This window comes from Carassius auratus, chromosome 50 (genome assembly GCF_003368295.1).
Source record: "Carassius auratus strain Wakin chromosome 50, ASM336829v1, whole genome shotgun sequence".
NCBI lineage: Eukaryota > Metazoa > Chordata > Actinopteri > Cypriniformes > Cyprinidae > Carassius > Carassius auratus.
Window position 1 is genome coordinate 7,098,396 of NC_039292.1, and position 26,644 is coordinate 7,125,039.

At 39.1% G+C, this 26,644-nt stretch overlaps 1 protein-coding gene across 1 annotated transcript in view; it reads right to left on the minus strand.

Annotated features, from left to right (window-relative positions):
* LOC113066822 (A-kinase anchor protein 13-like) overlaps positions 1-26,644 on the minus strand; it is an 84,998-nt gene that overhangs the window by 44,138 nt on the left and 14,216 nt on the right. Inside the window, 9 exon segments of the mRNA XM_026238868.1 lie at positions 7,159-7,232; positions 8,350-10,669; positions 10,971-11,157; positions 13,093-13,198; positions 13,201-13,275; positions 17,072-17,074; positions 17,152-17,460; positions 19,315-19,468; positions 23,889-23,932. Coding sequence (XP_026094653.1) covers positions 7,159-7,232; positions 8,350-10,669; positions 10,971-11,157; positions 13,093-13,198; positions 13,201-13,275; positions 17,072-17,074; positions 17,152-17,460; positions 19,315-19,468; positions 23,889-23,921 — 3,261 coding nt within the window. The 5' untranslated portion in view covers positions 23,922-23,932.

Here is a 26,644-nt window from a genome sequence, read left to right on the forward strand (position 1 = left end):
CGTTAAAACAGTCTCATGGATACAGTCTGAAAACAATCACATGCCATTTTCATACTGCAAAAACGCTCACCAGCTACCGACTTTGATTTAGCATGGTTCTTGCAGATGGTTCTGGGTAAAACATCTGTGAAATGACTTGAACGAGGTGTTAAGTAGCCATTTGGCTTCTCGATCAATATAATGGAGCTCTCAGTTTAAAGGAAAATGCTGCAACAAAGGTTTGCATCAACTGAAAAGTGCTCTCTTGGGTGCTCTTCCAGACGAGCGAGGGACAACCTGTCTCTCTCAAACCTCACTTAGCACTGAACCGGCACCTGCTGGCCGGTTTAACAGCTTCTCTACAGTTCCCACCACAGATGTTAATGTGGACTGTATTAATATATCCGCTCTCAAATAAGCATATATATTTATATAAATCTGCATTGGGCAGTTATCGGTTTGGCCAGTGGAAAGGAGTTGCAAATGGACAAACTTTTTTTTTTTTTAATAACAGTTAATATTTTTGTAAAATAAATGGTCATTTCATCAAGTTCTATATATCCAATTAAACCATTCATGTCATTAAATGAATCATTTATCATATATAGCCCTGATAAACCTATATCAAATTACGTCTCAATTCCCTCATTTTGTGAAAGTGAACAGGAATCACACAGCTATAACAGAGACCTAGCAGGTACGTGTGCATCAGGAATATCAATAAACTGTAAATAATACTAATAATATAAAATAAAATGTAATTTAAAAACAGAAAAGTTAAAGCAAAACTGTACTATAAAAAAAATCCTTTAAGTAGGAATAATTATGCATGACATTTCTCCATTTATAACTTAAAGTATTTTATACCTACTATAATTGGATTTTATTTTAATTAACTCGCCTTCCCACATAATGATTCTCAGACCAGCTGCCAGCTCATGGCAGATGATGGACAGCAGAAGGACGGAGGAGAAGTGAATGGAGATAAACAGTCAGTGAAGCAAGTCTGCACCAATGCACTTATCAAGAGCTTATAATCGAGGGGTCAGACTGAGGAAGGACCCTTCACATGTCTGGCTGTGACCTTCACTGATACACTACCAGACCAGCCACTAAATATACAACCTCCAACATACTGACGGCATTCTAGCCTACGGCCCTACTGTTCCCACACACATAATATCTCAATTAGGACACAGGACACTACTATTGTTTTTACATAACTTTATATAAAGCTTCTGTATTTTTAGAACAAAATTACCCTATTTATAGATCCTTTTAGTCCCCAAAAAGAAACGTTAAGTTGCACTTTTGTCCTTAAAGTGTCGATATGAAATATAAACATTGCTTTAAAGCTTTAGAGGAAAATATGGACGTAGAACGTGTGTTTAACAATAACTTTATTTGTAAATCATGTTTTCCTTACTTATTATTTAATGTCCTCAAAAAGAACGTTGTCTCAAATTTTGCGAACTTCTTTGGACACTTTTTTCCCTAAAGTGTTGCTTTGAAACATCCACATTGCTTTGACACTAAAGAACGTATCTAAATCTTTTTGAATATGAAACCTGGACGGAGAAGTCTCAGGTTGCAACATTTGTTTGACAACAAACACTTGAGGAGGAAAAAAACGGTTACGAAATTACTCCAGTCTTCGAACTCCAGCATGTCTGAACAAAATGTCAAAAACAAGAGTCGGCGGACAACGGTGGCCAAAAATTGAAAAGCAGGCCTCATTATTCCACATCCAAAACTGAACTCCACCCAAAGCCAAGCAGCAAAGCTCCACAGCTCTCTCTCTCTCTCTCTCTCTCTCTCTCTCACACACACACACTCCTTCGATTCAACGCGAGCGAGATCTCTGGCATCTCAACAACGCTGCCGGCCAACACTAATCAATGCAATGTGACGGCACACGCAACTGTCAACAAGACTATCTGCAAAATGTATGGACAAGTCCCGCAAAAAATTATTTTTAACACTTTTGAAAGTAACTCAAAAAAATAACAACTACTGCTGGTTTTTCAGTTTCGTACCTTTATCAAAACCACGTCCACGGATCTCTCGCCCTTTGCGCACAGGCTGTACCTCCGCCGGTGTCGCTCATACATCTTTTCCAGGAGTGAAATATCAAGGAGAATAAGAAAGTGCTGTTATAGTCCAACATGAAGCCCGAGGCTTGTGGAGTTCTCAGTCAAGCTTTGGGAAAAATGAGCAACTCTCGGCACATCTGCACCATGAACCAGCCCCGTTCTCATTCTCCCTCCCTCCCTTCCTTCTTCACACACTTTGTTCTCCCCTCCTTCCCCCTCTCTTTTTTCCTTCTGCACACTCCCTCTCTTTTTCTGTGGCTGGTTTTCTTTCTGCTCTTGCTGTTGTTGTATTTTAACAGACTCACCCTATCGCAGCTGATCATTTCCTTTCCCTGTTTGCGCTCTTACAATGCCTCTCATCCCACCATTTCCATCCTTCTCAAGTCCCAAGTCATTCTCAATCTGCATCACTGTCAGGCTGACCTCTTGCAACCAAAGAGGAGGAGGTCATCTCAATCAATCTCTGATAAGAGAAATGTTTTCAGAGGGGCTTCATCCTTTAAACTGTGGGTGAGATTCTCAGACTCCACCTAGCTTTGTGTGTGTGTTGAGCCAGGCTTTTCATCCAAATAAACATTCTATCAGAAAGATTTGTCATGATAGAACGAATACACTGTTGATCTATGCTGTTTGAATTCAAACACGAAGTATAAGGGACCTTCAAACTCTGCATCTGTAGAGAACCATCAACCGACTAACAGCTGGAGCCATGGCAAACGTTTCAAATGGAGAATGATAAAAGGCCAGACCTCAGGCTGATTGAATTTAATGCAATTGAGGCAGTGCGAGGAACTCAAATTGAACTGGAAAAGAATATGGAAACTAAAAGCCAATTTGAAATATTAATAACTGCTATAATACTGCCATGGCTGCTACTAAAGTATTGCACAATATTTAAATAATTTGGAAACGAAATTAAAATATTGCATTATTTAAAACTGTGGTAGCATTATGATATGTCTGTTGTTAAACCAATGCATGCCGAGCTGCACTGTTTTTCCACATGTGCTTAGGAGTTTCCATCCAACATACATTATAATGAGGGTGTCACGGTGTGGGAATACATCATTTTATATAAAAACACAAAACAGACACACCTCGAGCACGAAAACACCTTCAATTAAAGTCTCATACACGTTTCCATGTTTAGCATGACGATCCTTAGTTGTACTTAGGAGAAACAGATATTCAGATAACTGTGTAGGTTGTCCTGACACAGTCAATTTGATCTTTACTGTGTGTTTGCATGCATGCGTGTGATTATCCAGTGGAGGAGGGGATAGGAGAAACAAGGGCTCTTTGTGGGGATCCCAACGTTTCACTCAAGACCACTAATCCAACACAATCTTGATTTAAAGGAACAATCCAATCAAAAACTAATTCAATTTGGCTTTTTTTTTTTACTCTCCCTCAAGTCTGTTCTGTGAAATACAAGAATATCCTTGATGTTCTTTTCGATATAATGAACACAAGCAAATGACAAAAACACGTCATAAAAGCATCCTAAAAGTGGTCCATATGAGTTGAGTGCAATATTGAACGTTTTTTGAAATTACATGATAACCTTTATGCGAATAATAGACTGCAATTTGGCATTAGTCACTAAAAATATTGACGCTCAAGAGAGAGGCAGGGATATCCAAATTATGAATGAATCACTCCTTTGAATCAGGTCTCTAAATGAATCAGTTGATCCAATTCACTAAACTAGTCTGAATGATTCATTCATAAATCTGACTGACTGACTGATTTTTTTTATTCTCTAACTCCGTGATCTGGGCACAGTCAATAAATGCTCAATGAAGAAAAAGGTTAGCAGTGAAAAACAAGTTGACATTAAAGAGAAAATGTATGCTATTGATCTTTTAGTAAATAATTCATCCATTCATTTGCTTGACTTTTTAAATAAGTCAGCCATAAAAGGTATCTTACAATTTCAGGAGACATAAATAGTTGAAATATAGTTATATAGTTTATATAGTTATATAGTTTACATAGTTTTGTGTACATTTTTTAAACGCCTTGAAAAGAGTGTCAAACAATATAATATAAACTTCTACTTTTGCGTAGGTTTGAATCAATGTGAGTAAATGACTTTTTGGAAGAACTAATGCTGGAAATGAAAGAACAACAAAGGATAACGGACTGAGGGAAAAAAAAGAGGACGACTTTGGAGCCCAGAAGTTGAGTGAGAACAAAACAAAGGATATTTCCATCATTGAGAGAGCCAACAAACAGATGCATGAATGGAAGGAGTGTGTATCGATCTAGACCAGCCTCAGCGGTGTCTTCAACTCTCCCACTCCACCAACAACAGCCCTCTGCTTTTCTTCAACATCACGCCATTCTTACACTTCACATTCCTTTGATGCTGATGCTGGAATTGTATTTGCAAGTGTGTTTGTGAGTGCGTTTCCCAGGGGTGGCTTGTGTGGTTTATTAGTTTTGATGTTTAGTGAAAAAGGAACTCCTTTAAAGGGATTACCACAGTGCATCTTGTCTGCTGCATGAGGACAGATGAAGAGAGATGAAGAAACCCTCATGCTGCTGGTGGCATACTTTTTTTTTTTTGCCCTTGTCCCTCTCTCTTACGCATATGTAGACTACTAGACAGCTCAGTGCACATCTGGAAGGAGTTATATTGCATCCCAACACAAGAGGGAGCCACAGCGCTCTAGACATCACAGGATAATAAGCTAAAAACAGCCAAACCACCCATTACCCATCACAAGTGCAGGATGAAATGCATTCAAAGATGATTACATTTATTTTCATAAAGCATGTTTCTGGTCTTGTTTCTGAGAATGATTAATTCAGGCATGTAAAAAAAAACAAAAAAAAAAAACATGCATAATAATTAGAGCCCGACCATTCTAATTCTTATAAACTTCTCTCTATAGCCTCTTTTTTTTTTTCATGCTGCCCTCTGTGGGAAGCAATAGCAATGAGGAATTCATTCATCAACTACCTCCAAAAGGTGAGAAATATTTGAAGACTGAGCTTTTATGATGTGGAAAGATACAAATCAGTCATGGTACTTGCTAGCATGACAAAACAGATTAAATGAAGCGACCTCAGATACGATTTCCAATCCACCTTCATAAATTTAATGACAGAATGACAACAAAATTGAAAATGTACGAAAAATCACTACACAATTGTTTTATGCATACATTTTAAAAACAGGAATATTATAATACTGCTTTAGCAAGCACCGCTATTAAGAAAGCTATCTTGTGTTTTGTATTGGAAAAGCAAGTTAGCATGCTAGTCAAAGTTGGGATGCTCTTTAAATGTGGCCTCTGCTCTTATCTTAAGAGTCTCTTAAGATAGAATGTTCCAGAGTGTAATTTCTTTCAAATGCTGACAATGTAGGTATACATCCTCATGATGCGTTCCAAGACTGCATGCCAGACTGATACGTGTAAATGTAGCTTGATTTCAGAGGCAACCTAGAAGCTACCTTCACAAGAGAGGCCAGAAGAGGCCCACTCATAAGAAAACAGATTTAGCATTCATTAAAATGAATTAAAACAGTGAATTGCAAACTCAGAACATGAAGAAAAACTGCAATAATTTAATCTTAAATAACATAAATGTATCTAATCCCATTTTATTAACTAATATATTTGCTGCTTATCCAGTTCAACCATACTAATAAGCAAAAATAACTAACAATTGTGCTTCGTTGTTGTTTTTATTGCTGAAGAGTTTTGAACCGTCTTTTTTCTGTGCTCTACTCCACAGACGTGAATTTACCATTATTCATTATACTTTTTGTTGTGAATGGGCTTTTATATTTGCTATAAATATGACTTCTTTTATTAAAAACAATCAAGCCCTGCTCATATTTACAAAAGTAACGCGAAAGTAACAAAAAATAACGTAGCGCATTACGTTCCATAAAAAGTAACTACGTAACGTAATTAGTTACTTTTTTAGGGAATAAAGTAATACCGTAATGCATTACTTTTAAAAGCATCTTTCCCCAACACTGCTAGCTGCAACATGCTAACAAACACGTTTGGGCTTCCATCGATTTATGGCCCATTAACACCAAAAACGATATCTGAACCGATAGTGTCCACAACATCAGATGATAGCATTCGGTTTACAATAAGTATACACTGCAGTTTTGTTGTATGCCAGGCTCTTTAAAGATGGGTAAATTCTGACCCATTGTTAATGTTTTTATCATTCATTAGCTAGAAAAATTAATCTGAAAGTGGTTTCAATGATATCCAATTATATATTTTCTTCCCATTTCCTGTTCTCAAGAATTAGAATGATTATTATAACTTTATAGCTGCAGTTATCATTACAGTAAATAATTGTTTGTATGAATGGGCCTTTTAGATCCTGTACCAAGAGTTTTTACTTTATCTTTCACCTCCTTAACAATAATTTTAGATCATATCAGGTACTCCAAAACAACATTGGGAGGCACAGGAAGCAGTCAAAACAATATGGATTCCCCCACAGGAAGATGACTAAATAAAGGACTGGAGTTACTTCCTTCTAATCAGAAACTTCCAAAGACTGAAGATAGTCATCTCACTTTATCACTCTTGCTGGCCCGCATAAACACCCAAGCTATCAAATCTTCCCTTCCTGCCTCTCTTTTCTCTCCATGAACACACTGATATCATCCCTCTGACACACAACTAGGAAAAAAAAAGGTGTTCAGGGTGAAGTCATCTTTCCTCCGTGAGAAAAGGACAGCACACACACACACACACACACACACACACACAACCACAGTGTGAGCTGTGGGGTGGCAGTGTTCCCATATCTGCCAGTTTGACCTTATGAGACACAGTTCAGCAGTTCCAACTCAGACCTGCGTCAGAATGCCGAGGCACTTTCAGCAACCAGGCGGAGAAATCAGATTTACGACAGAAGGTCAGGTTCAAAACATCACTGAATTTCTGCTTAGTGAAGCCTTTCGGGAAACTACCACTTTCCTAGCTACTGAGAACTCAGGGTGGCTGGACGCAAACTATGAGTGAATCATACCAAGAGGTCTAAATGTTAATGATTTATTTAGTGGATGGCAGTTTGAGGAAAATAGCCAAAGAATACTCACCACTTCGGAATTCGCTATGTCTCCCGAGGAGTCTTGGTGTCCGTCCACCTCATCCTCTGCTAAAGCGCTGTCATCTGTGAGGTGGAATCAAGAAAAAGCACATTCATGATTTGAAACTGAAAGGCTGAAGCACTTTTACGTTTTAAAAGTAACTGCTTTGCCACTCTTTCAAACTTACTGTAGATGATGAGGCTAGTTTTTTTGTGCATGTACAAATAACAAAACGCTTTAGGTAAATAAGTGAAACCTAGTTTCAAGGAAACTCGTGTGAGTTTTAATGGAAACTTCCAAAAAATCAATACGTAATTCATTAACTCAGCCGCTGATTCATGTCCAAGAGTGAACATTTCTGTGGGGCAGGTTTATTTGTTTACTCAGAAAGGAACAAATCATAATAAGACAATTTAGATATGTTACAAACCCCATGTTTTGATAAAAAGAAGTGACTTATTCCTCCTTTCCAACTGAGATCATCAGCACCTCCATGAATGTGATATAAATAACACATATGGTAAGCAGCTATTAGTAGAACAATGCTGAATTCTAATCCATGTGGAAAAGACCTGGGCGTTTACTTTGTGTGTATACATATATATATATAAACATTCACAAGACAATCTTTCAACTGTTTTCATTCAATGATGTGAGGCACAGCTGACATCACCGGGTTGCCATGACACAATGCACTTCAAATACACATTATCATTTGCAAACACTCCCTATTAACACTGTTACCTGAATGACAAGGAAGTTTTTTCCCTTCCGGATGAAAACCTAAAACGCTGATCGAGCTTTGTTTCAGTTGACAGAAATGTGCTTATAATTGTTACTAAAAATAACATTACAGACAAAGTGGGAATAAATATTGACCTATATAAGAATAACTCAACGTTATGTCCATATAAAATAGTTTGTAAGGCAAACACCATTGTATTCACATGCACACTCACAAGCATGTATCAGAACACAATGAAGCCAATGGCAAATTAGCTTAAGCTGCAAACAATCTAATTGGAACGGCATGTCAAACATACTTCTTTTTGAAGCAGCACCAAGTTTTCAGACTTTTTTTTTTAAACAACTGTTACACGGGATGACGGTAAGAAGTAGCGTTATGTAATAGCATCAGATTCGCTAAAATGATTGTTCACAAAGTCAGAAATGACAGAATGAAAAATAAAAATGCATTACCCGTCATTTGGTCGACATGTGGTTCCTCTGCACACTGCTGAAGAGTTTCACTGTGATCCATCGAACAGTCAGGAGGATCTTGATGTAATCCATTCAGGCTCTCAGGTGTTTCTGAAGACAAACCATTGTCTATATCCACTGGGGAAGTGTGTTCCAAACCCTGGTGTGATCCACTATTAATATCCAAAGGGGAAGTGAGCTCAGCTGTTGAGGATGAGGCACTGAGTGGGTCAGACATGGAGGAGCTCTTCAGAGCTGAACCACTGCTGGTGTCCATGGGAGAGCATGTGCTGTCCCCCGCGACAGTCGTCTCGCACATATCGGGAGCCATCTCAACACATTCATCCCCATCAGGAATTACAGCAGAGATCTGAACTCCATCAGTGAAGGGGATCTCAGGAGGTCTGCTGCCTTGGCTTTCTGTTAGAGGTGAGGCACAAGACGGGTCAAGGACATTCGCACATTCAGCAGTAGGTTCTGATGGTGTGTTGGCACTCTCTTTGGAGGATTCTGGGAGCTGGAACTGTGCATTGGATTCAGGACAATCATTGTTAGTGATTTCCGGCAGATCAAGGAGCTTGTTGATTGTGTCCCGCGAAGTGGAGTCAATTTCCCTTTCCTGTAGAGAGTCATCTGGAGCAACATCCTTAAATCCCGGTTCACCTTGCAAAGTGGACACTAGAACCGATTGTTCCCCTGGCTCACAAATTAGATTTTCATTTGTGGTATCTCCAGAATCTTCCTCAGGAATCTGCTCAGCCTGTCTGGATGTAGAGTCTGACTGAACAAATGTTTCAGATGCCTCTTCTCCTCCGAAAGAAGTTCCTATGCTTATATCAACTCCACAGTGTTCAGAAGACAGTATCGTAGAAGCATCCTGTTGTAAATCACTTACGATAAAGGCTTCAGAGTCAACAGGCAGAGAAGATTCATCAGAAGATTTTGATTTGTCATCCAACTTGGAGACAATGATGTCATCAATTGACTCCTGCTCTTCAAAGATCTCCTTAGGGTGGTTTATCATATCATTAGGAGCTACCTCCTCCTTGCTTCCATCAGGCAGAGACCCGGCAATCTGGCAACATGAGTCCTCCGCAGTGATCTCAACAGAAAGCCCTGCTATTGCACTGATGTCACAGTCTGAGTCATTCAAAATCTCCTGACATTCTAATGCAGTTTCTGAAGGTTGTGTGACTTGGTTTGGCTGTTGAAAACCTTCTGTAGTCTCAGACAAGGGCTCCACAGCTGGACCTTCAGGAGGAGAAGTCTCAGGAACGGGTGAGAGGCCTTGTCGAACCTTATCCTCCGGTCCTGGTGCCATGTTTGGCTGGAGACTTAACAATTCCAAAGGATCACCTTCTGAAATGCTAAATCCAGAGTTCTGCTTTATGCTAACGTCATCTGTAACCAAACCAGAAGCTGACTCAGTGTTGCCTTTTGTGCGCTCGCTAAGATTTCCTGTCTCTGTCTCTAGGCTACCATGTGGCTTGTCAACACTGTCAGATATAAGAGTTTCATTATTTCGTACGGATGATGTTACCGCAGAATTTACCTGAATTAAAGTCAATTTAGCATCATCTATTCCCAACGAGCAGTCCATAGGCAGCTTGGACTCAAACTTTTCGTCGTGCTGACCGTTTTCCTCTGAATCATGGGAAGAAAGTGCTTTAGAGTTGCTACTCTTCTCCCCTTCCCTTTCCTCTGGTAAGTCCCTTCGCCAACTAAGATCAGCACTCCCCTTGCTCTCCTCCTCTCTTTGTGAAGGCTGACTAGTTTCCGTGGGGAGGAGACCCTGAGATTGTGCGTGGCCCATGTCTTGGTACTCAATGTTGCCAGATTGAGCGTTATTGTCTTTTTCAGTCTGTAAACTCCTCTGGCAAGCCTCCTGCTCTTCTTGGTTGCCTTTATCAGGCTGTGAAGCAGCCCCCTGTTTGGCACTGATTACACAGAGTTCTATATCAACTTCCTCCTGCTGGTTTCCACAGGAAGGGGCACTGAAAGTCACAGAATCGCCTTCTATCCGCTGCTGCGAACAGTCAACCTTATCTGACGCCTTCCCAGTATCCTCTACAGCTGGCGGGTCAAGCGCAACCTCCCAGTCCTGCGATTGGACATGATGATCTGTGCCGTTTTGACGAATACACAGTCCATCCTCAACGGCAGAGCTGTTCGATTTGCAGGTTTCTTCCTGTTCAGAGTTGGGTTCCTGATGCTCAGGCTCCAGTAAATTGGTCGGTAGGAAGTCAACAGGCTCTGATCTATCGCTGAAGTTTCGGTTAAGAATCAGCAGCGCTGGCTTATGCTGCGGCGGAGGATCTTCCTGAATAAACAAAGTTCAAAAACAGCTATTAAATAAAGCAGCACACCCTATACAGCCCTCATTAAAACTGACACGAACATTCACCCAGAGAAACAGCACAAGAGTGCGTGCACAGAGACAGAAAGAGACAGTCTAGTTTGTGATCTGCATTTAGTCACTTCCTTTAGTCACAGATAGCTACCTCCTGCAGTGTTCTACCACAAAAGCAAACATCCCTGCTGATCGTACCCAGCTGCAAATGTCACTGTGATCTTAAAGTGGCAGAGCGAGAAAATAGAGGACTTTAATATCACTGACTCACCTTCTGATGTGACTGAATGAGGGATTGGAGCTCCTCCACATCACACTGAAGGCTCGGTGGAGGACTCCCTGGCACATCCTCTAGCGTCAGGGTGTAAGTGTTTAGCTTGGGGTGGTGTCGCAGAACTCTGCCTTCTGGGTAATGCCACTTGGATGTTTTCGTCTCCAACTCGGGCAGCTTGTCAACCCTGCCCAACACAAACATAGCAAACTTTGAGAACACCCAGTCTCGAGGCACTGAATCAGAAAGGCACACCCAGCACACCTACAGAGGTTGTGAAGTTATGCACAATACTGATTGTGGTTACTGTGGGGAAGCCGAAAATTACTCATTTAAACATCGTAGCCAAATTTAAAACAGATCTGCATGAGAATTGCCTCGTTTCTTTAGACAAAGACACGAAAAACTCACTAGTGTAAAAACCTGTTCTGCTTTTTTCTTGTATAGGGAGAGAAAATCAGCATGATTACATAAGGTGAAATTGAAGTTCCTGGTGCCAGTGTCAACATGTCAAACAAGCAGTCAATAGACTTAAGGACACACGACTGAACATTATGTATCATAGTAATAGTAAATTACATCAGACCCAAAACGCTGCAAGCTTTCAAAAGTGAAAATGTGCAACTGTTTGTAAGTGGCTCAGATTGCCCCCAGAGCCCTGACACATGGGCAACAACAGGAACGCTTTTCGCCTGCTGTGCATCTATGGTCCAAAATGGTATCCATAGCAACACTGTGACATCATTAATTGGAAACTAAAGAGTAGGAGAAGCTCTTAAGGTCTCGCAGACCTGAGCATAAGCCAAATGACAGATGTGATGAAAGGCTGAACTTTAAGGATCGAGGAGCTGTACAATTCATCCTGTATAACTGCTGTTTGTCTTCTATCACTAACTGAACCTATTAATCTATAAATGCAACATAATGGCATAAAATGGTAACGATATTTAGCTACATTCAAGCTCATGTATAATTGAAACCACCAACAAAATACCATGAGCTTTGATGGAAAGATTTGAGGCAGCATCTAAGAGTGTGCTGTGGTTCAGTACACTTGCTTTAAATGAGGCAATAAACCAAAGCACTTAACGGCCTTCTATAACAGACCCTTGAATCCAGAGAACACAGATCACATGCTAGCTCTGGTCTCTCCTCTATCCTTCTGTCTGTGATCACATTTCACTGGCTTTACCAAAGCTGGGCAGCCAGTGACCCGTTAGACATCATTCTGGGTGACACAGCTAACAGGAAATGGTTCCTAGAGTGGTGCATCTCTCTAGTATTAATATAATTATATAGTCTAACAAAGCATTAAACCGGTTTAGTTTTAAACCCTGAGGAGTACACAAACTGTCTTTGTGCCCTATTTTAGAATAGTTAAGTATTTAAATATATGGAACCAGTCCCTCGCAAGTTTGCTAGCCATAGACTGTGGAAAGCACTGGCTGGAGGAAACTGATTTCTGTTACACAGGTACAGGTAATGCCAGGTAATGTAAATCTGTAGACAGGATCTTGCTGGTTTGAAACAGGCTTCTGCAGTTGATTCGCAAGGCTTGCTTTAAAAAGCTTATGTGGCTTTAACTGTTTACAAAGAGCTCAGAACCACATGGCCTGTCCTTGTGCTTTGCTCTTATCTCCCCCACATTTCAACATCCTCCTTTCTTCAGAACACAACACTAAATCTCGCCTCGCTCACATGATAGAAGTCATTTATAAATCCGACTCAAGTCTAACATCGCTCTTTTCGGGGAATCTCAGCAAGCCCAAAACAAACAATGCATCAACAGATCTGTTTGGATGACCCAGGGGGTGTTTAGGACATTTGGAAAATAAAAACTTTGATAAAGCTGTATTTGTTTAAGGCATTTCAAAGGTCACAACGTCCTTTTGGTTTGATAAAGTCTGTGGCCTATTCTTGGCATTAATCCGGTCAGATTTCATAGATCAAGGGGGACAATTATGACAATCAACAATGGCTGTATGAATTTGTCTCAAATGCATGTTTGTATTAGTTTTACAACAGAACAAGGCACAAATAATTGTATTGTAAAAATAATCAACAAAACAAATAATCATTACATAAAATACTGGTAAAGGATATACATTTCTTGCACACTTACTCCGTCAGCAGTTTCTGGAGCTGCGTGTGGCCTTTCTTTTGGGCGACCCTGGCTGGCGTACGACCCTGTTTGTTGGGAAGTCGGAGGGCCTCTCTTCCTCCAGGTTTTGGAGGAGAAACAGTGCTACCTTGCGTAGCCCGCGCTTTGCCGCAAAGTGCAAAAGTGTGTCTTGTGGTCCAGGTTCTATAGGAAAGACAAACAGAATCCAGTTAAGCTTGCGATCTCCGCTCAATCCCTCTCCTTGTCCTTTTAAACAACTCACTATTATCTAATGCACATTTCTGATAATGTCGCTTCAGGAAAGTCTCACGCTCACTGCTTCTTGGGGGCACTGAAGCTGTAAGCCCCGCCCCCTGCAACTTCAGAACCAATGAGAGCCGGCAAAGCCTTTCAACTAGACCCACCCCCACAATTCCCTCGACCTCCGTCAGCAGAATCTTCTGACGAACTTGTGTAAACAATTTCAATAGATGATTTACAGTGAGGACAGAAAAATCAGGCAGAGAGGTTTCCTGAGAGAAAGAAGTGATCGGATTTGATGGCGTTTATCATAAAGACAGATTACAGAGTGCTGTTTTAGAAAGTTCAGGAAGCTTGAATGAGGCTCTCTGCGAACACAACAGAGACAGAGGCAGGATTGTTCTTGCTGGTTAATGAGAGGCTGAAAATGAGACTGCCCTCATTTAATCGGCCCACTGAGGATCCAACAACCAATTTGAGAAAAAAAAAAACAAGGCTGTGGTGAAGCGATCTGGCACTGGAAAGAACAGCAGATCAGGATCACTACACAGTCTGATTGGAGACACGAGAGTGGACATGACACTATATTGAAAATACTGGTGTCATGTAACTTGTATCCCAAAGCCATGTTAGAATTTTCGTATTCAAGCCACAAAACACAGCCGTTACTATAGTATTTATTTTAAACAGTGGTATCACAAGGTTTCTGAATGTTTACGGAAAACTCAGCAAATGGAGTTCAGAATGCCATAGGAGTTTAACCTCCCTCCCTCACTTACTCAACTTTACGTTCCAAACCTGTATGATTTTGATCTCTTACAAGCATCTTACACAGTGAACACTCGCCACATCCACAAATCAACCAAAACATAAACAAGAAACCAATAAAAACCTTTATAAAAAAAAAAAAAAAAAAAAAAAAACTGACCCCAGGGAGAACTATCCCAAGGAAGAACCAAATGCCTAATTTTTCATTATCATCTACTATGCAACGTGTCCAAATAGCAGCAAGTTCAGTAGGCATCTTACACACTGGAAACAGTCATTATTAGCCTTCTACACATTTTTTTTATATAATGTGCTTAATTTCAGTGGCAGTACAGACCCACTGATGCTCTGGGCGAGATGCCCGCGTGCAGCTCTGGTTTCAGGGCTGGTCCAGGTGCCCAGTGCCAGCTGCCACACATGCCAGAGCTTGGGGAGTCATTACACAGCTCGCCTCTCCCTCACCAGACAGGATTTTTTTTCTCTGGTACATTTATTCAGCATAATGACCACTGAGAACTTACTAAAAACAAGATTTCAAGGAAACGCTTGACCCAGCAACTTGATCTAAATCATCAGGAAATACAAACCGTTACAAACGTGTGACCAGGTACCAGATGAAACCCGCTATTGTCTTTTCTCTTTTTATTCAAGATGCTGAACTTTGCATTATTAGGTGTCAGATCTTTCGGTTTGTTTTACTGAATGAGTTATTTAAGACCAAGGCTGTTTATAAGAGATAAGCCTGTGCTTATGATGATGTCACAGGGCCTGTTTGGCCTTTGTTGGCCGTTATCACTCGCTGCCTATGGTCCAGCTCTCACCACACCTCCTACATGGACCCAGATTGTGTCTAATTTAGAGGACAAGGACAAGTCACATGAGAGCCGGGAATCTGTTGTCGCGTCAGCTGCCCTGATGAATGATTCCTCTCTGTGCAATTGTTTGGATCCACACATCGGCCGGATCCACACATTAATTCTAGCACACTTAATATACACAAGCTCATATTTCTGCCCAGAGGATCACAGCTAGGAAGGATACACAAAACCATTAGTGACAGGGAACAGCGACTTTTTTTTACGACTCCAATCAGCTTTTTTAGCATTTGTCCGATATCTTTTCGATCTTATGTTTGGTTTTGTTCAGGTTGCAAATTATGATCATCAACCGAAAGTTTATTTTCAGTTCCCCTTTCTGTTCCTGCATGGTTGAAAGCAAGTGACAATTGAACAAATGCATACAACTGCACTTCTGCTTGCACACTTGTTGTGTACAAATCCTCTGAAAACGTTTGACAATGTAGATGGTCAAACAGTGCATAGTACATCATGCAAACATAAATGTAAATATTTATTTAACTCATAATAAATGAATCATAAATATTTGAATAATATTCTTACAAATAATAATATTGTAATGATAAATATTTATAACAATAAAAATAAACAAACAAATAAATAAATAGTAGACCCTTATAAAGGTCTGATATTTTATGTTTTTTAAAAAGAAGTCTCAGCAAGACTATTTGTTCAGAAATAATTTAGTAAAACAACTTAAAATAATCCTTTAAAATAATAATTTTAAATAGTTGTAAATAATTTTAATATAATTAATTAATGCGATGGCAAAGCTATATTTTCATTATCCAGTACTCAGGTATTTATGATAATATTCAGTGTTAAAAGTATATATATATATATATATATATATATATATAATATATATATATATATATATATATATATATATATATATATATATATATATATATATATATTTTTTTTTTTTTTTTTTTACTTTTAATTTGAATGGTAGTGTTAAAATTTTAAAATAATCAGATATTGTGATGTGCATTTTTTTTAAACTGTATTTTAAAAGCATAGTTTCTAAAACTGTGCTTTTAAGTCAATGGAAACGTAAGTCAATTATTTGAGGGGTTCGCAGATCCTCATCCATATACCAGCCATAATTCTTTGTATATCAGAGAGCACGAAGAACACAGGAAACTCTTTCAACAAGAACTTTTCTGCCAAATCCACATAAAACACAAATCTAAGTCATTGACAACCAGAGTTCCTGCCATTTATCACATGCATCTTCTGTCAGGCTGAAACGATCCACAGTCTGAGTTAATAGACTGTGTAAATGCTCCGCGCCAAAAAAAGAGCACTTTATTAGGGTGGGAATGTTTGCTTTTAGATTATCTGACATAGCGTTCCTGGCTTGATATGAGTACAAGTAGGAGGAAAATAAGGCTAGATTGGACTAACAGTCTAAACCAACCCACAACTTAAAAATAAAACATGGTTATACTGAAGTCCTTCCAATGAAGGCACTGTGCCCATGGTCTAAGCATTGTAACTTCACTGTACAAATGTCAACAACGTTTTAAAATCCTTGGTACAACCCACCCTTACAAAACATGCTAAATATTATTTTTCAGCTAGCTCTCACTGGCTGCAAAAGCAGCTCAAGTCATAATAAGTAGTCATTTACAAGACACTTTCAAAGCGAGAGCAGCATAACTGTGCTGGCTTCTAAAATACATTCTTTTGCCAAATTTTAGGACAAAAAGCCTCTGCAGAGACAAGCCCAGAATGCAATGAGACAAGCTTGTTGAGAAAATTAAAACACGATGGGGAAAGGGTTGAGAAAACTGTAAATTATAAATTAACTTGTATTGCATTCAGTGCTGAAACGCACTGACAGAAGTGAACTTTAAGTATGTTTTAGCTTAGCAAAATAGTAGCAGCTACAAAGAAAACCATATAAATGAGCAATATTTCTCAGTTTAGTCCAAGGTTGTCCAAACCTGTTCCTGGAGGGCAACTGTTCTACGGAGTTTAGTTCCAACCCTAATTAATTTTGTCCGGTTTCATTAAATCTATTCGTAAACACTGACACGTGCAAACAAAGAGAGTTCAGTGCGTCGGCGTCCAAGTGCTGGTTAACAGGTTAAACACACCTGAACCAGCTAATCAAGGTCTTCTGACTCGACAGAAACTTTGTCCGACAGTCTAGTTTGAAACCTCAAAAACAGCTCCTACTCACCAATTCTCAAGCCTGTGTAAGTGCCCGTGTCCCAGTCTGTGCCCAGGACGCTCCAGCCCGCCGGCAGAGGCAGATGTCTAAGAGCAAGAGCCAGGGCATCATCCAACCTCTCACACTCCTTCAGGGGGATCTGACACTCGTCCAGAAGTAACGCTCCCTCTTTCTTCCCAACCGTGTTCACTAGGAACTGGGCCATGTCCAGGGCAAGGTCCTGCACGAACTGGAAGCGTTCCTCGGCAACAGGGTCCACTGAGCCCCCCGGCCGGGCCTGGCACAGCGTGACCCGCACTGTTTCACTCTGATCATGAGCTATTACAAGACAAAAAAAACAGAGCAGAAATATATTATATTCTGTCATGCTTTTGCGATTTTGCTGATGCCCACAAGATTCCCACAACTTTGTCAACAATAAACCAATTATGACTAAACAAACTAGATATTTATCTCATATCACACAGGGAGGGGTCTCATTTAAATCATCTTCACACTGATTTAAAACAACAACAAAAGGATCTTATTTTTGGCACATCAACAGAAAAAGGGATACTTAAGTGCCTATTGTTGAGCAGAGATGGATATAATTGCTTAGAAATGTTCCTGCATTAACACTACTCCTTTCCATTTCCAAGAGGGACACAGCCAGAGACAGAGGTGACATACTAATTAAACAACATTCATTAGAACTTCATCATGAGGGCTGCCAGGAGGCCTGTCTTGTTTCACTACAGTCACTGCGACAAAGACGATTTGCCGATAAAGACCTCTTAGCAGCCAAATATTTGGAATCAACCAAAAGTATGGACCTCCAGCAGAGAGACTAAGGGTTGAAAGTGTACCCTGGCGGGCTGACAGCGGTGCACCTGAGGCAGACGATAGTAGGGCCATTCTTCATGCTCTCTTAATGCATTGCTGAAAAGCTTTCAAGTGCTCAGTCAGAGTAGTGATTACAAAACTGGTGCCAAACGTCTGCGCTGGATTCCATAACACTGCATCTCCGTGGAACTGCTCCAGGCATACGGTGGAAATGTATTCATTGTTTTGACTCTAAATTAAACTTTGCCTAAATTAGAGATGGGGGGCTATTGTGTTTTGTTTTTATTTTATTGTGCTTTTATTTCTTTGGGAAACGAGATAAGATCACAATGCTACCAGTGCCCTGCAAAGCAAAAGTGCCTCAATAACATCAACGGTTACAAGATAAATCTTTAGTTAATTACAGCTATGCATTGAGCCTGTTTATGGACGGTGTGTTTTGAGTGGTTGATCTGTTGTAGTTGGTTGATAGGGCATCGCTAAAGTTGGTAAGATGCACTTGGCTGCTAGGTAAAATGCTTACATATAGTTTAGGTCCATACTTTTTTCGTTTGAAAGTTTAAAATAAAATATGCAAACAAATAAACAAAAACAGAAATAAATCATACACAAAAAAAAAAAAAAAAAAACGAAAAAGAAACCCTCGCCTGCTAATAAAATAAAAGATGAAACAAATTATAAAAACTAAAACATCAAACTAACTAAAATAAATAAATAATAATATTATATATATATATATATATATATATATATATATATATATATATATATATATATATATATATATATATATATATATATATATATATAAAATAAACAAGGGACTAAATAAATAAATACAATAAAAAAGGAAAAAATATAAATAACTATAAAAACACAACTAAAATAAATAAAGGAATAAATAAATATTATGAAGGACAAACAGAAACAGAAAAAGTCTTTTTTTGTACCAATAAATAAAGAAAGTGAGTATACATTTCTTCCACCTCTTTGGACATATTACTACATTAAGAAAGTATGTATCGGTTCATTAATAGCCACTACTGGTCCATGAATCTTCAGCAGCAGCACTGGGACATCTGAATCAGCTAAACGCTTGTGCTCAGTGCAGTAATACAGAGGTTTCCCTGTGGTAACTGAGACAATCTTGTGGGTGAATAATTGAGCAAAGCAACAACGTGCCAAGCAATGCCTGGACCAGGTCTGGCATGACTGGAATGTAAATGAGTCCATCTCTGCAGGTAATAAAGGCCTACTTCCAGGAAGAAGCTAACAATTATCAAGCAATGATAAAATACTGTACATGGACGCGGAATGAGTTGTGTGACCGCTGGTGTTTTAAATACTGACCTGGGCACACGGCTTGCAGCGTGACATGGCTGACTTTCAAAGTGCTGGAAATGTGCCTCTGGGTGGAGCCGGCGAAGAGTAGGTAAAACTCTACATCCTCCTCATCCTCGACACACTCTTCCTCACAGAGCTGGACAGTCAACAGACACTCGCCCTGAACGAGAGAGAAAATTCATTATATACAACATTTAAAGAACTACCATTTAAATATCAAGAAATATCAAAAATGTCCTTCTCATGTTCTCTCAAAAGACTAAAAGCAGTATTGAAAAAGTGTTTAATCGCCTGTGGGTGCAGAAAATTACACAGCGCAATGCATTAACTCCTATAAATCATCATTACTGGATCCACAAACAACAGGGAGGCTTCAACACCTGTCCATTCAGAGAGACACATTTCATTACAAAGTACACGGCGACAGAACAGCAGCATATATACATATCAACAAATACTGAGGGAAAAAAACCTGTCATTAGCTCTTCTCCACCCTCATAATTATAACTTTACTGTCATAAAAGTTCAACATGTGTCTGGGGCGGGTCTGTATGTGCGTGTAAGAGCTTTTTACTCTTTAGATACTTCAGATGTCACTTCTAATTCTTGGTATTGATAACTACCATAATATAGCTTTTGAAAGCATTGTGGTTGTTATTAACTCTTGTTTTTGGCAGGAAGGTGAACAGACAATAAAACAAAGCAAAACAAAAACATACAAGAAAAACTAAAAAATAATAAATACATTGAGTAAATAATAAACAATTCCTAAGAGCCCTTAGACTTTGTATTTAATGAAACAAAAGTTTTGACCAAAATGTTTATTTACAAATAATATAAATGATTTATTTATATATATTTATATACTACATTCAGGTGTGTAGCTTCAAACCAAACAAAATACAAACAAAAACATCAATTTGGGTTGGAATATCACTCCCAGTCTGTCTGTACCAGCTATTTATAATACACTGTCACCGGACACTTGACACCAGCAACAAATTGCAAGGCGTTACAAGAAGAAAGTCGACCCTCCGTCTTGGATCTCTTCACTTATTTATAGGTGGTTTGTAAAGGAGAATGAGACTATGAGAGTGAGAGTGAAGGAAGAACCATAAGATTAAAATAATAATTAATAAACGAGAGAGATGGTGGCTTGACATAAGTTTGACAGGGCTGTCTAAGCAGAATGACTGTTAATACCGTCTAAAACCAAAGTAACAAGCTAGCATTCCCACACTGCATTTACCCCGCTATGCTAGACCACAAAGTTTTGTCTGACACACCGGGTCTTCAGAGTGTGACGCAAGCAGTGGGACATCCCAGTGAGAGATGTTTTCATTGGCCAGACTGCAGAAGCCACATGGTGCCCTTGCCAAATGCCAGTCAGCTGCTTTTTATGACTGACGATGATCACAGACGCGGAGTGATTCGGATTTATTGTTTCGTTTTTTTCACTATTTCTTCTTATTTTGACAAAAAAAGAAAAAAAAACATATACATACACACACACAGAGAGAGAGATAGAGAGAGAGTTGTTAAAGCTTTGTTGTGAAAACATTCTTACCAACAAAAATGACCTTAGGCTGTACTTATTACCAACAATCTAAACTTGTTAACACACACCTCATGTCCTATTCCTGATGCTGTAGTCGGTGACAGCTAGAGAGGGAGGTGAATGTGTAAAGCAAGGCCACAAATTACATCACAAGAAATCAGTCACTACAACCGACTTCCTACTGGTTGAATCCCTGGGTGCTGACCCTTTGACCTGAGTGACATGCTTAAAGTTTAGGAATCTGACTGCTACGTCCAAAAGGCTGTTTAAGGGTAACCAAGCCCACACTTTGTTGATGATGCATACATAGGCCTCTAGAAATATCTTACTGATAGAAGCTTCCTTCATATTAGAAGCCAGAAACATTCTTTGGTTGTAAATATCTTTTATTTTTACTGCTAACATGCACAAGTCAGCCACGGACCACTTTTAGACTACGGCGGCCCAATATGGATAGCAGGTGCTGGACCAGGAAAAGTGCCAAAGGCGAGAGCATAAACAAATGAAACAAAGACCACCCTGGTGACTGTGTCAACTGTGTCCATAATACGCGGAGATTCAGATTCGAAAATAACAGTCTTTGTGTTTATCGGGTCACTTTGTCTTATAAGCAAACACAGGATTTTGGTTTTCAGGATTCATGGTTGATTTATTCAACCCTTAAAATCATTGACGATCGCATGCAGGCCTGGAAATGTTTTGGTAGGAAGACCTTGGTAGATTTTCGAAGCAGAAGATCTAAAATACCCAGAATCCAATTTATCTTCCTCAGAATCTTTTGGCACAGCTGAATATAGGATCCATCTTTTCAGGAAGCATTTTTGGCAACTGAAGCGGGCTCACAGGGGGTTCTCGAAGTACTGTTGATACTTTGGTTGTTCATTGGTCTATTTCAGGATCTCACAAGTCAATGTGCCAAAGGAGGAGTGCCTGGCCTTTTCGCCCTGTGCTTAAAACAACAATCGGTGCGCTGCCTCGTCTGAGCGAACTGGGAGAGTAAGAGACCAACACGAGTCTTTTAGCTACTTGTGTTTAGCTCAAATTAAGCAGAACAAGTTCAAACAAATTTCTAAGTTTCATGACACGTCTTTGCTTCTTTGGAAACCTAAAACCACAATTTCTCGGTTTCTAATTAAGGAGAGCAAATTAGCCTGCGTCATGTGTTGAACAGAGAGCATTTCCTTCACATTACCTTCTAGAACAACCATGAAAGTAGCTAAAAAAGGTCCTGACCTTCTTCAAGCCACCATTATTAAAAACATAGTTTAAAAGAGTGAAAAAAAATGCTATAAAAAGAAGCTAGCTTTTGTTTGTTTTGTAGCTGTTATGTACTTAAACTTTCCAATAAATCTGAACTTTAGATTAATACAACTTTCGTTTGTTTCTGTAGTTGTCGTGTAGAGTACAGTATTTTTTTAATTTACCAATAAATCTGCACTAGAAGATGAATCTAGTTTTCTTTTACGACTTTTTTTGGTTATGTAGCTAATACTTAGAAACTTGCCAATAAAAATGAACTACAAAATTTGAATCCTGCTTTTGATTATGTAGCTACCATGTAGCTAGAAACTTTGCAACACATATTGACTTTAAAAATGAATCTAGATGTGTTTGTTTAGTAGATAAGTCATGTAGCAAAAATCTTAAGCCCTGTGAATGCAGTTATTTTCAAAACCGCAGCTTTGTCCACACACTTTGGCCTTTCGTCCACAAGCAAATGCAGTACCAGGTCACTGAAATTGATTTTTTTTTTTTTTTTTTTTTTCAAGATTTTTAGCTTGAGACGTCAAAGCATGCATTGTTATCTCTGCCTACTGGAAACTTTTTCAAGCATCTAATTGGCCAACGTGGCTTTACGGTTGAGATTATATCACCACCTGTTGGCTTGGCATGTTCTTGACAGTGCTTCATAGCATGCGTTTGCATTTTCATGTGGAAGGAGTTTTTTTTTTTTTTTTACGGTTTATAAAAATACCCATGTACATGTGGACACGGCATTAGAAATATTCCAAAAAGAAACTAGGCTAGCTAAGAAGCAGTGCTACAACTAAAGCAAACCATTGTTGCTAGTTTGCACAGAAAGAACTACAACAGATGATGCAATCAGAATTTCTAGAGTTCATGAGGGGTGGAATTCAAATGTGTCGAGTCTTGTTAGGAGTACGATATCCACTTTGCAATATCCCCTTTTCCTTTCCATTTTTTTCCAAGCTTAAAATATAGGCTGTATTAAAAATATGAAATGAAACCACATTAGTGAAGAGAACATTTGTGACCTCTGTGAGTTCATCAAGATCTCCAGAGAATAACGGTACTATGCCTCGTCAAACATGCCACCTGCAACAGCTAAAGATGGAAAAACCACACTCGCAGCTTTAACCACACACATGCTAATACACACGAACACATCACATGCTTCAAACACAGCGAATTGTACATGATTCATAGCTCATGACAAAAGGACGTATAAGAGAAACTGCACCGTTACACCGCAACTGCTTGCATAGGTCATAATTAATATCATGTATTACTATTTTTTTTTCCAGTAGAATAAAAATTAAGATGGCCATTTTCATGGGGGTCTGCAAGTAATTTACACTCACCAGTCACCAAATGAGAGTAAATATTGTCTTGTAAATAAAAATCATCACTTGGCTGTAAATGTTATAAACTAATACTACTACTATTTTTGTTTTAAATTAAATTGCCTGATTTGTTCAAGTAGTGTGGCTTGTTTTGAACTGTTTCGGTGCTCACTTTTGATTTGAACATGCTGCTGACATGTGGGCTTCTTATGTCTTAAGCAAATCTAATTAAAAATGTCAACAACAAACAAAAGAAAAACATATTTACCCAGCACCCAGCAGTCTTGGAGCAACAAGATCTCATTAGAAGTTTTCATCAACTAAGGATCCACTAAGGTTGTCTGTCTGCTTCATGTACATCTTTTGTGAAATAATTTAGAGACACAACCTCTCAAAGATGGTCTAAAAGAAATAAATAAATAATACACAATACTTACATATAACGGGGCTTGCTGTGGATTCAGTTTCATGGCACTGGCCACTGTGGAAAAGAAAGAAAGTGAGAGATTAAAAACATGACATTTCTGAAAATCCAGGATGTTCAATTAGCACTCACTCTTATTTTTTTTTATTTCACTGTTCATGCACAGTTCACTAGCCTCTGAGAATCAGGCTACACGATGCAGATGAGCTAGGGCTTTTAACAAACAAAACTATGACCCTAATAACTATTAGGAGTGCATTAGCTTGCCTCCATTCACAATGGTCACCACCTCCGGGTCCTTCCATTAAAAACCAGTCAAAATTTAACCCCAGCTCATAAATAACAGGAAATCCATTATTTCCATCTCTGTTTTCAGGCCCCAACAATAGAGATAGCCTCAGGTGTTTACGGATCACGTACACGTGTCTTTAATGCCTAGCAAACTAAAACAGATTTCTGCGGTATGCTGCACAATGTTGTGGAATTGAGAGGATTTAAATGTCACAAAAGTTTTGTTATTTAGCTGAATAACAGATGAGAATTTATTGCAATTGCAAGAAAGATCAATTATAAGAGGTATCCGTTGGGCTGAAAATTTTGATCAGCACTGAATGTCATCATTTCATCATGAGGAAGTTTTACTCCTAACCCTAGGGTTGTGGGTTCGAGTCTCGGGCCAGCAATACCATGACTGAGGTGCCCCTGAGCAAGGCACCGAACCCACCAACTGCTCCCCGGGTGCCGCAGCATAAATGGCTGCCCACTGCTCCGGGTGTGTGTGTGTTCACTGCTGTGTGTGTGTGCACTTTGGATGGATTAAATTCAGAGCACATATTCTGAGTATGGGTCCCCATACTTGGCTGCATGTCACTTCACTTCACTTTCTATAATGAAAATCAGAGAGAGGAGTTTCTTTCTCACTCCATCCATTTTTCCTCCACGAAAACTTGCTCTAGTAGGCTCTGATCCCTGAGAACATGCCACTCGGTGGAATCTTGCGGCTGGCCGCGAAGCACATTGCACACCTGCAAGCTGCAATGGGATGTAACACTTCACCCATGAGAAGCAAAACTACATCCCACAGTATTACACAGCAACCCCAACCGCTATCACACAGAGATTCAGATAACAACCAAATCACAGCTGATTAAAAAAAACAGTATGACACAAATGAACTTTTAACGTGCTGGCTAGGAGCAGCCCCTAATACAGATGGCTGGGAAACAAGTGACATTGGAGTGTTAACATTGTCTCTGCCTTCTGTTCACTAAAGATGATAAACCGCCACCAGCTATTGTTCCGTTATCTGCCCCGGGTGAGGTATTAGCCTTTAGGACGTCCTTGTGGTTATCTCAGGCCCCACTCCTAACCTGGACACACAGAAACAACCCATACACAAAGGCATTTACAAGCACACACTACCTAAGGCTACATTTACACAACAACGATGAAGTCAAAATCTCAGCCAGTAATTGGCGCTGTCACCTTTTTAATAAACAGTAGCTGTAGGGAAGTGATGATTATATGTTGTTCATGATGCGTCTCTGATGTTGGTTGCAATATTGATGAAGTAAATCCACACTGCTGAAGAAGCGTTAGCAAACTCCTGAGCAGCAACAGCAGTACCGTGTTTCTCCGCTATTGGTGTGTATGTTTGTTCACGCTTGCCTTTAAAATCAACATGTACTGCTTATATCTACATACCTAACACATACTATGCGCGTGCATGATGTCACCGTTTTTTAAGATTTTCGTTTTGGGGGTTTACACGGAAATGTTTACAGTAATGTTTTCAAAAACTTGCACTTTGAATCCCGTTTTCAAAAATATACGTTTTCAGTCCACAAAAGGCTGTTGTTGTGTAAACAAACAGGCAAAATGCGAAAAACAGATTCCTGTTTTTGGCTCGTGACTACAGTTCTATTAGTTGAACTGCAATAGATTTCAATAGAATTTGATGTTAATATGTTGTTAATGAAATAATGCCGTATTGTCCCTCCTGTCATATGAATAGGCTATTTCATTTTTCTGCTTTATCCACTATATTATTTTTTTAAAAATTACTAAACTCATCACAATGCATTATGAGACTACATTTTTTGTTAAGGATACATGCGATGCTGTCTAAAACATAAATAAAATGACATATCCTAGAACAATTCAAGTTGCCTACCTTGCAAAACAGCTTTCATGTCGTGAATGTGGCTATGTACCTTAAAAAACTGTCTCTGTAAGCTCACTAGGTTTTAGAACATGCACAGAATTTCAGTTCTCCTTAAAAAGCAGAAACCTGACTCACACCCACTAACAGAATAAGAATACAGTTTTTGAGGAAGCTTTATAGATTAAAACATAACAGGATCTTCATACATCTTCATTTGATAAAGGCAAATCTCAGAATCAACTGCAATAATCTTATCAAAACTACAACCAACATATTCATCTTATCCAGCAGGGAGAAGTACCAAAAACAGTTTTATCAAACTAAAATCAAGTATTCCTCAATATTTGTTTTACTATAGTTAATATTACCTAGGTATTAGCTTTGTAACATGCTACCTTCAGCTGAATTCTCTGTTTTTGTGCTTGGATAAGAGCCATTAGCTTAGCAACATTGTAACACCTTTCCCAGTATTAATGAAGGATCTTATGCGCTTTACAAAAAGTGCTTTAAACAAGCCAGTATGCAGTATGCAGAGAGTAGACCGTGAGGTGGTTTTGGGTGTTATAAAACTGGACAACTGACTAATCTCTTCTTTTCTGCTAATA